The sequence below is a fragment of the Chiloscyllium punctatum genome, chromosome 9 (genome assembly GCF_047496795.1).
Source record: "Chiloscyllium punctatum isolate Juve2018m chromosome 9, sChiPun1.3, whole genome shotgun sequence".
Lineage (NCBI taxonomy): Eukaryota > Metazoa > Chordata > Chondrichthyes > Orectolobiformes > Hemiscylliidae > Chiloscyllium > Chiloscyllium punctatum.
Window position 1 is genome coordinate 59910612 of NC_092747.1, and position 13317 is coordinate 59923928.

The 13317-nt window shown below is 41.7% G+C and overlaps 1 protein-coding gene across 5 annotated transcripts in view; it reads left to right on the top strand.

Moving 5' to 3' along the window:
* chst10 (carbohydrate sulfotransferase 10) overlaps positions 1-8236 on the top strand; it is a 60858-nt gene extending 52622 nt beyond the window's left edge. For all 5 annotated transcript variants that reach the window (XM_072577631.1, XM_072577630.1, XM_072577629.1 and 2 more), the window contains one exon: positions 190-8236. In XM_072577631.1, the coding sequence (XP_072433732.1) occupies positions 190-727 (538 nt within the window). In that variant the 3' untranslated portion in view covers positions 728-8236. The remainder of the gene's footprint in view (positions 1-189) is intronic.
* The last annotated feature ends 5081 nt before the right edge of the window (positions 8237-13317 follow it).

A 13317-nucleotide genomic window follows, 5' to 3' on the forward strand; every position in this document is an offset into this window, starting at 1 on the left:
TTTGACAATGTTTCCACACAAAGTATATCCTGATAACTCAAATAAATGATGTAATTTATTGAGCACAAATGCAGTATTTTTCTTACTGAATTACTCTCAGTTTTGATGTTACATTTTTCTTAGAACATTTTTTAAGAGTGCCAGATCACACTATCATGTTCATGTCTTTCATTTTTTGATTTCTTTCAGACTGAAGACGTACTTCAAATTCTTCATTGTTAGAGATCCCTTTGAAAGACTTATTTCTGCATTCAAAGACAAGTTTCTAAAGAATCCTCGATTTGAACCGTGGTACAGATATAACATTGCTCCAGCTATTATTCAGAAGTATAGAAGAAATCGCACTGAAACTAAAGGATTACAATTTGATGATTTTATTCGCTATTTAGGTGACCCGAACCATAAGTGGCTTGATATTAAAATTGGAGAACCCATTATTCACTGGGCTACGTATGTAGAGCTTTGTGCACCTTGTGAAATCAAGTATAATATCATAGGACATCATGAAACTCTGGAAAAGGATGCTCCATACATTTTAAAGAAAGCAGGAATGAGTAACTTGGTATCCTATCCACCAATTCCATCAGGTATTACGGCATACAACAGAACCAAGGTTGAGCAGTATTTTTCCGGAATCAGCAAACGGGATATAAAACGCCTTCATGCTCGTTTCCAAGGAGATTTCAAACTGTTCGGTTATGATGAACCAGAGTTTTTGTTAAACTAACTTAGCCAAGTACTCTGCCTAATAGGGGTGCAATGAAGGTTTACGTTAGTGTTTGGAGTTTTTCGTTAAACACTGAACATTTTAATGCTATCACCAGCAGAGGTCAGTGAAGGCACGTGGAGTGAAACAAACCTTGAAACAACAGTTTAATACATGCATGTACGCAGTAATAAATGGACCCAAGAATAACAATATTTTAGGGGTTTTAGAAGTAGATCAGCAGTAGTGTAATGCATGGAACACATCAAAAGAGCCATTTCAGGCCTTCAAAATGTCATGAAATATTTCCAAGAACAAATACAGTAGAAGGCAATTACCGAACAGTATAAATTTGGAAAATAATGTTATAAATGTCTTTTGACCCCATATTGAATTGTTGCTGTCACACACTTAACAGTCATAGATACTGGCAAAGTAATTTTCTTGTGACTTATTTGATTTAGTTGAGTTTAGGTACAAACATTGGACAAGTCTTTTAATACCATAGGTATTAAAATTTGCACATTTAAGCTACAATATTCATTTTTAGGGATACCTATTTTTCAATTTTATTAATTATCTAGGTTACAATTGGTACTTTTGGAGAATTTAATTTTAGTTTCCTCCTGGTAAACAGAAGACTTGACTGAGCAGCATTTTCCTTTTGATCCTTCTGGGTTGGAGAACTCAGCACCTGCAGTGACTGATAGAAATTGCTGAATAATATAGTAAAAAATTTGCAAAGATGGTGAATCTTGATACGCATACATCAAGCATCCAACTAATAGATTAAGCTACCAGCAACTGTTATTTATAAACTTTTATGTCAACTTACTGATAAATGCATTATGTAACATTAAAAAGTAATATGACAAAAAAAACCCTGATTTTATTTCACTAACTACTTTGATGAATGTGCATCTGAGCTTCCTTGCATCATGATTCTGATATTTTAGTGTGCTAGCTAATGCATGGACCATGTCTTTATAAGCAAATAGTCATTTGGTGGTACCGACGTCAGGTGTTGCTGAAAAAAAACGTTGTCAAAAGTTTTTGGTTGTGCACTTATCTGCGTATCTCACAAGAATACCAATTCAAGGGGCTAAATAAACATTTGTACTGCATAAATGAAGACTGGTGATTGATTATCAAGTGGACTCTGATTAGTAGAGTAGCAGCCACGGAGAATGCACCAATTACAATGATTCTAAGCAAGGCAGGTTGACTCTGATTGATCAGCTGTTGAGAAATATATCAGCAAGCGGCTGTTACTTATTGAGTAAAAATAATTGCAGTACAGATACGTGTTCATGTTGTATGCAGTGATATGGGGTTCCCCCTCCTTGCATTGGTACTGTTGTAAATTGTCCTGACAAGTGCAAGACAAAAACTTTCAACAAAATTTGTCTTAATAAGCAATATTCATATCAGCATAAATTTATTTAAACTAGTGCATAAAATACATATGGAAATATTTTAACCTCTTGGTTGTTAGAACCTTTTCTTCCCAAAATGTATTATTTTTGTATCCATAGAAAGATGTTGTATTATTTAACTATTATTTCAGTGGAGAACACTGTCTACTTTCAGCTCAGTCTATACCTGAATGCAGTGAAATGCTGATCTATTCCTATGCTATCTCCAGACTTGACTATTTCAGTGGCTATCTAGTTAACATCCAATCCTTCATTCTCTACACATTTCAACTAATTCAAAATCTCTTTGGCAAATATTCTATTCTTTAATATGTCCGACTTGCCCTTTAAATGTTTTTTACAGATAGACAATGGCTTCCAATCATTGGGGAGGTGATAGCTTAGTGGTGTTATTGCTTGACTGTTAATCCAATGACTCGGGCAGTGTTCTGGGGGCCTGGGTTTGAATCCTACCATGGCAGTTGGTGGAATAAACATCTGGAATTAGAAATCTAATGATAACTGTGAATCCATGGCATTGTTAGGAAGTTAGTAGACAAGCAGGAGGCTGGAAGAACACAGTAAGCCAGGCAGCATCAGGAGGTGGAGAAGTCAACGTTTTGTTTGTAACCCTTCTTCAGGACAGGGGGGTTAAAACAATGCACAAAAATGACATGTTGATATGGTCAACCCAGCAATGAGAAAAGGGAAAATTTATCCTACATTTCGGGATTTGTTCCTCCCATCAACCAACCAGGTTGTCTCCTCTACCTGTGACACCTCCATCCCCAGTCCTGAAGACGGGTTACACCCAAAACATTGACTTCTCCACCTTCTGATGTTGCCTGGCTTGCTGTGTTCTTCCAGCCGCCTGCTTCTCTTCCTTGGATTTCAGCATCTGCAGTTTTTTTTGTATCTAATAAAGTTGTTGGGAAATTGCTGATTATCTGGTTCACTAATGTCCTTTAGGGAAAGAAATTGCCATCCTGACCTGGTCTGGCATATATGTGACTCCAGACCCACAGCAATGTGATTGACTCTTAACTGCCCTCTTAACAGTTAGGGATGGGCAATAAATGTCATTCTATCTTGTGAATGAATTTTAAAAAAGTCCCCTACCCCTCCAAGTTTAACCATCAACTCACTAACAATGCTCTGAGAACTCTTTCTTAGATACCCTACAGTGTGGAAACAGGCCCTTCAGCCCAACAAGTCCACACCGGCCCTCCGAAAAGTAAACCACCCAGACCCATTCCCCATATTTCCCCTTGACTAATGCACCTAACTCTATGGGCAATTTAGCATTGCCAATTCACCTAACCTGCACATCTTCGGACAGTGGAAGAAAACCAGATCACCCAGTGGATACCCACGCAGACACAGGGAGAATGTGCAAACTCCACACAGTCAGTTGCCTGAGGCGGAAATTAAACCCAGGTCCCTGGTGCTGTGAGGCAGTAGTACTAACCACTGAGCCACCATGCCACTAAACACTTGAATGGTAAAGGAGTGTCATCAGGCCAAAAGTCCTTCTCCTGCTCCTATTTTCTATGTTTCTATCACCAGATGTAGCTACCTTAGTGCAGTAACAGAGAACTAGTCTGATGGCAATTGGGTACGTTTTACTGCAATTGTTACTGCCAGGTGAGTAGGAGAAATTGGCTCCCCTCTTTTGAGCAAACCTCCTTGTCATTCGCAACTAGTATTTTTATTTCTTTTAGCAAGCAGTCAAATTACACATCAATTAAAAAGATACAGTTAACTAATTCAAAATTAAGAAGTCAACTGGCTTTTTCTTGCAAGTTATAGCTTTTCTGAGCCGGGTCACAAGTTGTCAAAATGCAGGAATGTTGAGATTACAAGACAGAGCGCCTAGTGCACATAGTCAGGATGTTTGACAAGAGTACTGCTATAGTTCACACTTTACTCCAAAATGGGCTTTTATCAAATGTCCTTTTGAAAATCCACATACACCATGTTTTAACCTTAATAAACTGAACAAAAAATTCAAGTTAGTTAAACTGATCAGCCTTTAACAAATCCATGCAAGCTTTTGTTAACTGAATTATATTTGTCCGAGTGACACAATTTTGCTCCAAACATTGGTAGTAAAGGCTTTCATACCACAGAGGTCAAATTAAGTTGACTGGTTTCTAGTTAATAGATTTACCCTTGCACTACTTTTGAACAAGGGTTGTAATATTTGCAATTCTCCAATGCTTCGGCACCTCTCTTTCATCCAAAGATGATTGAAAGATTGTCATCTGTGCGTCTCCAGTTTATACACTTCCTTTCTTCAGCATCTTTGGTTTTGGCGATGTGAGTCCAGTCGGCTTTTTGCTCAACATCAATTTTAACTTATCCAGTACCTAAACTGCCTCCTTTCCCTGTAACTTGGAAGCATCATCTTCCTTGTTAAAGACAGCTCATTTAACATCTTTGTCATGGTGACTGCATCCATGCCTACTCTTCTCAAATTTTCTGATTTGCTTTATCGCATCCTACAAAATTTTCTATATTGAGCTCAATTCTCACTTGTATTATAAACCTGATATTGGTCACACTCAACATTTATAAAAAAAGAAAATAGCTTCTTCTGCTCTGGATGGGGAGAAATGTAGGATAAATTTTCCCTTTTCTCATTGCTTGATTGACCAAATCAAGATGTCATTTTTGTGTATTGTTTTAACCCCTTGAGTATTAGGACCTTAACAAACAGTCACAAAATAGGCTTTTTATGAGTTTAAATCAAAAGACAGGATTAAAGTTTATTTTTCACGACAACTGAAATGTAAACACAACAAACATCAACTTCCTAAATGCACACATGCAAAAATTGGCTAAATGGCAATTTCAGTGAGTCAGAGAGAGGGCTTCTTTCTGTGAGCCCTATTGAGTTTTCTCACTCAATTTTACCTTATGCTTATGCACCGCATTAATATGGTGCCACTCACATGCTATCTTGTGCTCGGCAGCAACAGAAATATTGACCACTGTTGGGACCTTCCTCAATTCCTACCACTACTTCACATGTAAACCTCAGCTGTGAACCAGGTCAATTGCTCCCAGCTAGGAACTGCCCTTCACAGTTGCAGTATTGGAACAATTGCCATACAGAATACCAACAGAGGCAAGTTGACACCCTGATTTGCTGACAGGGACCTGGACATGCTGGTGGACAGGGTGATGGAGAGAAGAGTTTTTGGGGAAAAAGTAAATTTTATGCCAAATCATTTAAAACAAAGTAGTCAGGAGAGGAGACCTTGAGCAATTAACTAGCTTTTATTCTTGGCCATAGAGAATTACATCTTTATTCAAAGAAATCTGTCACAGTTCCAATGAAACACAGAATGTTACAAGTTATATAGTTAAATACAAGCCCACTGTCCATTAATTACACAATCTAGGGGCAGTCATAAGGTTCACATACGTTGTCCAGACCTACATTTCTTAATATCTACAAAACTGAATGTTATATTATACTGCAGGTTCAGCTAGGCTAGAACAACTGATAAGGGGCAGAGAAAAACAGTACTTCATTCTGTGGAGCAGAACTATCAAATGGCATGAGGAGCATAGACAGCCTGCATCAACAAGGTCAGACTATCAAAACAGAATTCCTCAGCCAGGGCTCAAACAGCACTTTACTAACAAGCTACGTTTTACTGCAAAAATTGTTTTGTGCCAAAAATGGCTTCCATACAGTTTTGTGTCAATTTTGCTCAAGTTCTCCCACAGCTGTCCTCTTTCCTCTGCACTGCTAGAGGAGACCACAGCATCAAACCATGCCAGTCTATCTGAAGTTGATATCTAGGTCAGTGCAATATAGCTGATCCAGAGGAAGTAATGTATATGTAGAAGTTTAATGATCTTCTGTACTCTGCAAAGGTACGTGCCACCATCTTCATTCTGCCAACTCACACTCATTCTAACTCTACTACTACAACACCACCTAGCAAGGTTAATATTCTGCCATTCTCACGTTCTCTAATGAATTCAGCATCTTCCCTCAAATTCTCTCTCTGAGCCCACCACCCTTCCTCCAACCTGCTAGTCCTGTTTGCCCTCTGCACTGTTTGCTCACTCACTTTGCACACCATTTTTGTCACCTGCACCAGCTTTAAGAGCTATGTCTGGCACTTTCATCTCACTCAAATCCCCCCATTGTTTTATTCTAGGAGCCAAAACAGGTAACAGTGTGCCTGATATTCGTCTCCTTACTCCTTATGAGGAGAAATCCTTGCTCTAAATGGAGAGGATCATGACCATTCATGGTAATGCTAAGACCTACATGTCCCAGTAACCAAATAAGGTCCATTGTCACATGCTGCATTGCTGTTTCATTACTGCCATTCTGCATACAATCTTAACCTACCCAAACATTGACACTTCTTTTTTCGCAACTCATTCTCTCCTATCTCCTATGAGCACCCATGGCATCTGTGCAGTAACCACATGGAAGACATCATCCCTTCAGGGTATTATCTCCTCCTCTAACCCTGAGGAAGCCACAGATCTCTCAGAGGAAGTAGTGGCAAGGCTATCTTCAGCATCCTCTACCAGCTTGCTGACATGTTGGGGGTTACCTTAGCCGGAGTACAATTAGGAGCACAATCTGATGAGCACACCACTTCCATGTCTCCACAGCTGGTTGAGAAACATCCAAATCGCTGGCACTCAGAGAACTGCTAGATATCTGCTCAACTCCAGGTAGGAGAGGACCGTGTGTTGTCAGCCATTAAGGACTTCATTCAGATCCACAAACCATCATAGATGCAGCAGGCAAGTTTGTTAAGATGTTCAGGAAACTGACTTAAAGATTGAAGAATCCACCAATGCTTTTGTGCTGTGCTATGATAGGCAAGCTTCATGCTGCCTCTGTGGATAGATTCCCAATGCATGGAGACCCAGATTTACCACACTTGGTGTGAGATGGATGTATGCAATCTATCACTCCAGCCATTGATACACAGTCCACAGCAAAATTACAGGGGTGTAATAGACTTTGACCTTATTGCAAGTGCCCCTTCTTCTCAAGGGGACATGATGCTCCCAGTAGGTACTGAGCCAGAGAACCTTTTAGGACAGTGCAGAGGTGCCTGGCCCCTCCACTTCTATTTTGTCTGTCATGGTTAATCCTGTGGGATTTCAAGCTAAGGAGGGTGAAACTCCATCTTGGCAGGACACACTTAGGCAAACAAGAGAAGGAATCATTAGGTTGATCATGGGTATAGAGATATTTTCTTACGAGGGGAGGTTGAGTAGGTTAGAGCTCATTAGAGTTTAGAAGAATGAGAGGAGACCTTGCTGAAACATATAAAATTCATAGTGGACTTGACAGAGTAGATGCTGAGAGGTTGTCCTTTGTGGGAGAGTCTAGGACCAGAGGGAATAATCTCAAAGTCAATGGTGTCAAGTTAGGGCAGTGATAAAGCAGGATTTCAACTCTCAGTATATAGTGAATCTACATATTTCTTTACCATAGAAGACTCTGGAGGCTAAGGTGATTAAGTATATTCGAGGCTGAGATAGACAGATTCTTAATCAGTAAGGGAATCAAAGGTTATAGGGAAATGGCAGGAAAGTGGAGTTGAGGACCAACAAATCAGCCATGATCTCTTTGAATAGTAAAGCAGATGTGTTAGGCCAAATGGCTTACATTTGCTCCTATATTTTATTAGCTTATAGGGTGTTTGAACTCTCCACCTACAAGTACCTCCAGGGATTCCTGTTCAAAGGCACCACTGTAAGGCAGGTATCCTACACCTGTGCTGGAGACCTCAGGACTGTATACAGACATAATGGAAGTGAAGGGAAAAACAAAATGTTCTGAGGGTGCACTGGTGGCATAAATATATGTTCAGTTTTCATCAGCTTTTGAGTGAATGCAATATTAACTGCAGCTAAAAGATTGGAGGTACAGGGTAGCCATCCTTAGTAGTACATGATTTTCTAACACTGTCTGAACCAGAGCTATCCATTCCTAGTGCCATTACTAACATGCAACTTTGTCAGGATTGAATGAGGGCACATCAGATGTTGTGAAGGCTTCTATCAGTTCGTAACTTTACCAGATTATGTTGTTTAGTAAAAGTTAGAAGGATCTAACTTTCAGTTGAGAGTTAACGGGGGCGGGGGGGGGGGGGGGGGGGTGCTGGCCTCAATATGCTGTTTTCAAGACTTCAAGATGTATTGCCCTGAGCTCCCTAGCATCCATATCTTTCTCCATTGTAAATGCTCACATGAAATATTAATTTGGTATCTCTCCCATCTCCTGTGGTTCCCCATATGGTCAATTTTGTTGATCTTTAAGGGGCCTACTCTCTCCCTGGTTGTTTGTTTGCTCTTAATGTGTATGTGAAATCTGTTAGAGTTATCCTTAGCCTTACCTTGCTCTTTAAATCTATGCACATTCTAACAAAGCCAATTCTATACTTAGTACTCTACACTACTCTTCTTACAGTTTAGAATTCTTCCAATCTTGTACCATTTCCATTTCCCATTTTGAAATCTCTGTCTTTGACTTCCTATATTGTTCAAGCCAATGTCAATGCACAAGCATGCAATTAGATCTCCCGGGTGCTTTGCAGTCCTCTGGTCAAAACTTTGACTTTAACAACTTAGCCTGCTTCATATAGTTTGGGAATGTGGTAGTATGGTTGGCAGCACAGAGTGGTTTTGACATACTTTTTGTTGTTGTCTGTCTGGAGAATTTTCTGTTTTCAGGTTAAGATTTCTTTCATTTGAAACTGTATTAATGCATTACTTCCATTTTGCCTCCGTCTTTTTATTGTCATACTTGCTTCTCATTGCATTTTTTTTTACTTTTAAGGTTATTTCATTGTTTCGCCAGACTTATACCTATCCCTTGCCAGCTTTCACTTGCAAATGATCTTCCAAAAATCCTGTATAAATATTTAACTCATTAATTTCATTATTTCTACCTTCTTTGTTCCATTCCAATTTTTGGCTCTGTAAGATGTCTAGAATATTGATGCTTGTTTTCACTTTAGATAGCTGTTGGATACAATTATTGCAATTATTCAGGTGTGTTTATGTGAAGTTACAACACAGAAATGTGCAATTTAGCTGGACCATAATAGTATGTTTTGATTTAGACAAGTTCCTAGGGAGTACTACTAATGATCCTTGCATGCATTAAAAATTTCTTGGAATTACATTGCATAAGTAGAACTGTTTAGAAATCCTGTTCCAAACCCCAAAACGCTACACAAATCCATTGTAAATAATAGACTGTATCATCTTTCATTCCCCTAAGAATGTTGGATTTGTTGACAACTACTGAAATAAAGCTCAATGAAATTTGCTTGAACGTTATGTGTGATAAAATTATTTTACCAACATTCTCATTCATTGTAATCATATAGTATGGCAAGTAATGTAATCATCAATTTTTTTTAGAAATATGTATAATTTTAATGTGTAATATTCCAAGTGATTTCTTTCCTTAAGTAATGTTTGTGTGTTTTTTATTTCGTTGGATTTTGCAAGTGTTCCATTCATAGTATCTCAAAGTCTTGCTGAGTTTCCACATAATTTTATTAAACATAAAATAACAATCTTGCACTTATATTAACACCTTTCACATCCCGAGGATACCTCAAAGCATTCCACATATGATGAAATGTTGTCATTGTTGTAGTTTAAGGAAGAGAGTAGCCAATTTGCTTACAAGTCCCGCAAACAGCAATGGAACAGATGATCACATAATGTAGTGTTCACTGAAGGAAAATGCCTTCCCGCTGCACCAAAAAGTGCTATTGAATCTTTTAATTCTACTCAAAAAGGCACACTAGCCTAAAGATGACACTTACAAGGTGAAGCATTCCGTCATCACTGTCGGTATGAATTTTCTTCTTCAAGACTTTGAAATGGGATGTGAATCCATGATCTTCTGACTCAGAAGCAAATTTGCTATCATTGAATCAGTTCTGACATCATGTAATTCAACATTCTCTGCTCATGTTACAAAAACTCCCATTAGCAACTGAGCTAAAATTTTAGACATTTACCTTCAGTCTTGGTTTCATAATATGTGATCTTCAGCTGACTACTTCATACTTTGAGGTAGTTAGATTACTTAGTTTCTATCAGTGGCTCATAGCCAGTCAATTCTTCAGCAGTGACTTCCAGGCATTTGGTTTGGCAGAGGACCCTCTTTGGCAGCATTTCTGGTTAGGAAGAATCCCTTAAGACCAGTCTTCACTGAGGAGGTCATATTTATTTGCATCAACAATTGGCCATGCCTTATTACAAAAGATTGTCTTCGGATAGAATAAATGTTATTGGAAGAAAAAATGATCACTATTTTAAACAGAAAAACTAAAAGTTCCAGAACTGGAACTCTTTTCTCCAAGATATTGCAGCAGAAACTTAATCTCTTGTTATAAACTCTTTATCTAACATATCAACCTTTGATCTCTCCATCTTTGCAAGTTACACTCTAACTTCAACCTCATTTTCCTACCTCAAAGTTCCTGAATGTTCTATCACCTCAAATCCATGCTCATCTTTTCTGTAACTCCATATTTGAATCTCTCCTACAAAGTGAGAAATTTTATCCCAAATGATGTTGACTAAGATAAGCTATATTCTGGATTAGTGGTGCTGGAAGAGCACAGCAGTTCAGGCAGCATCCAACCAGCAGTGAAATCGATGTTTCGGGAAAAAGCCCTTCATCAGGAATAAAGGCAGTGAGCCTGAAGCGTGGAGAAATAAGCTAGAGGAGGGTGGGGGTGGGGAGAGAGTAGCATAGAGTACAATGGGTGAGTGGGGGAGGAGGTGAAGGTGATAGGTCAAGGAGGAGAGGGCGGAGTGGATAGGTGGAAAAGGAGATAGGCAGGTCGGATAAGTCCGGACAAGTCAAGGAGACAGTGTTGAGCTGGAAGTTTGAAACTAGGAAGAGTTGGGGGAAGGGGAAATGAGGAAGCTGTTGAAGTCCACATTGATGCCCTGGGGTTGAAGTGTTCCGAGGCGGAAGATGAGGCGTTCTTCCTCCAGGCGTCTGGTGGTGAGGGAGCGGCGGTGAAGGAGGCCCAGGACCTCCATGTCCTTGTCAGAGTGGGAGGGGGAGTTGAAATGTTGGGCCACAGGGCTGTTTGGTTGATTGGTGCGGGTGTCTCGGAGATGTTCCCTAAAGCGCTCTGCTAGGAGGCGCCCCGTCTCCCCAATGTAGAGGAGACCACATCGGGAGCAACGGATACTATAAATTATATTAGTGGATGTGCAGGTAAAATTTTGATGGATGTGGAAGGCTCCTTTAGGGCCTTGGATAGAGGTGAGGGAGGAGGTGTGGGCACAGGTTTTACAGTTCCTGCGGTAGCAGGGGAAAGTGCCAGAACGGGAGGGTGGGTCGTAGGGGGGGTGTGGACCTGACCAGGTAGTCACAGAGGTAACGGTCTTTGCGGAAGGCGGAAAGGGGTGGGGAGGGAAATATATCCCTGGTGGTGGGGTCTTTTTGGAGGTGGCGGAAATGTCGGCGGATGATTTGGTTTATGCGAAGGTTTGTAGGGTGGAAGGTGAGCACCAGGGGCGTTCTGTCTTGTTACGGTTGGAGGGGTGGGGTCTGAGGGCGGAGGTGCGGGATGTGGATGAGATGCGTTGGAGGGCATCTTTAACCACTTGGGAAGAGAAATTGCGATCTCTAAAGAAGGAGGCCATCTGGTGTGTTCTGTGGTGGAACTGGTCCTCCTAGGAGCAGATACAGCGGAGGCGGAGAAATTGGGAATACGGGGTGGCATTTTTGCAAGAGATAGGGTGGGAAGAGGTGTAATCCAGGTAGCTATGGGAGTCGGTGGGTTTGTAAAAAATGTCAGTGTCAAGTCGGTCGTCACTAATGGAGATGGAGAGGTCCATGAAGGGGAGCGAGGTGTCAGAGATGGTCCAGGTAAATTTAAGGTCAGGGTGGAATGTTTTGGTGAAGTTGATGAATTGCTCAACCTCCTCGCGGGAGCATGAGGTGGCGCCAATGCAGTCATCAATGTAGCGGAGGAAGAGGTGGGGAGTGGTGCTGGTGTAATTACAGAAGATCAACTGTTCTACGTACCCAACAAAGAGACAGGCATAGCTGGGGCCCATACATGTGCCCATAGCTACGCCTTTGATCTGGAGGAAGTGGGAGGATTCAAAGGAGAAATTGTTAAGGGTGAGGACCAGTTCGGCCAAACCAATTGAGACTGTCAGTGGAAGGGTACTGTTGGGGATGTCTGGAGAGGAAAAACCGAGGGCTTGGACGCCCTGGTCATGACGGATGGAGGTGTAGAGGGATTGGATATCCATGGTGAAGATGAGGCGTTGGGGGCTGGGGAAACTGAAGTCTTGGAGGAGGTGGAGGGCGTGGGTGGCGTCTCGAACGTATGTGGGGAGTTTCTGGACTAGGGGGGATAGGACAGTGTCGAGGTAGGTAGGGATGAGTTCAGTGGGGCAGGAGCATGCTGAGACAATGGGTCGGCCAGGGTGGTCAGGCTTGTGGATCTTGGGAAGGAGGTAGAACCGGGCAGTGCGGGGTTCCCGACTATGAGGTTGGAAGCCTTGGGTGGGTGATCTCCTGAGGTGATGAGGTTCTGTATGGTCTGGGAGATGATGGTTTGGTGATGGGGGGTGGGGTCATGGTCGAGGGGGCAGTAGGAAGAGGTGTCCTCGAGTTGGCGTTTGGCTTCAGCGGTGTAGAGGTCAGTGCGCCAGACTACCACTGCACCCCCTTTATCCGCTGGCTTAATGGTGAGGTTGGGATTGGAGCAGAGGGATTGGAGGGCTGCACGTTGTGAGGGTGAGAGGTTGGAGTGGGGGAGGGGGATCGACAGGTTGAGGCGGTTAATGTCCCGGCGGCAGTTGGAAATGAAGAGGTCGAGGGCAGGTAATAGGCCAGCGCGGGGTGTCCAGGTGGATGCAGTGTGTTGGAGGTGGGCGAAGGGGTCCTCGGAAGGTGGGCGGGAGTCCTGATTGTGAAAGTAAGCTCGGAGGCGGAGGCGACGGAAGAAGTGTTCGATGTCACGGCGTGTATTAAATTCATTGATGCGTGGACGGAGGGGGATGAAGGTGAGTCCTTTGCTGAGGATTGATCGTTCGTTCTCAGTGAGTGGGAGGTCTGGAGGGATGGTGAAAACTCGGCAGGGCCGGGAGCTGGGATCTGGTGTGGGTGTGGAGCTGGGAGTGGGATCAGAACCAGTACCTGGA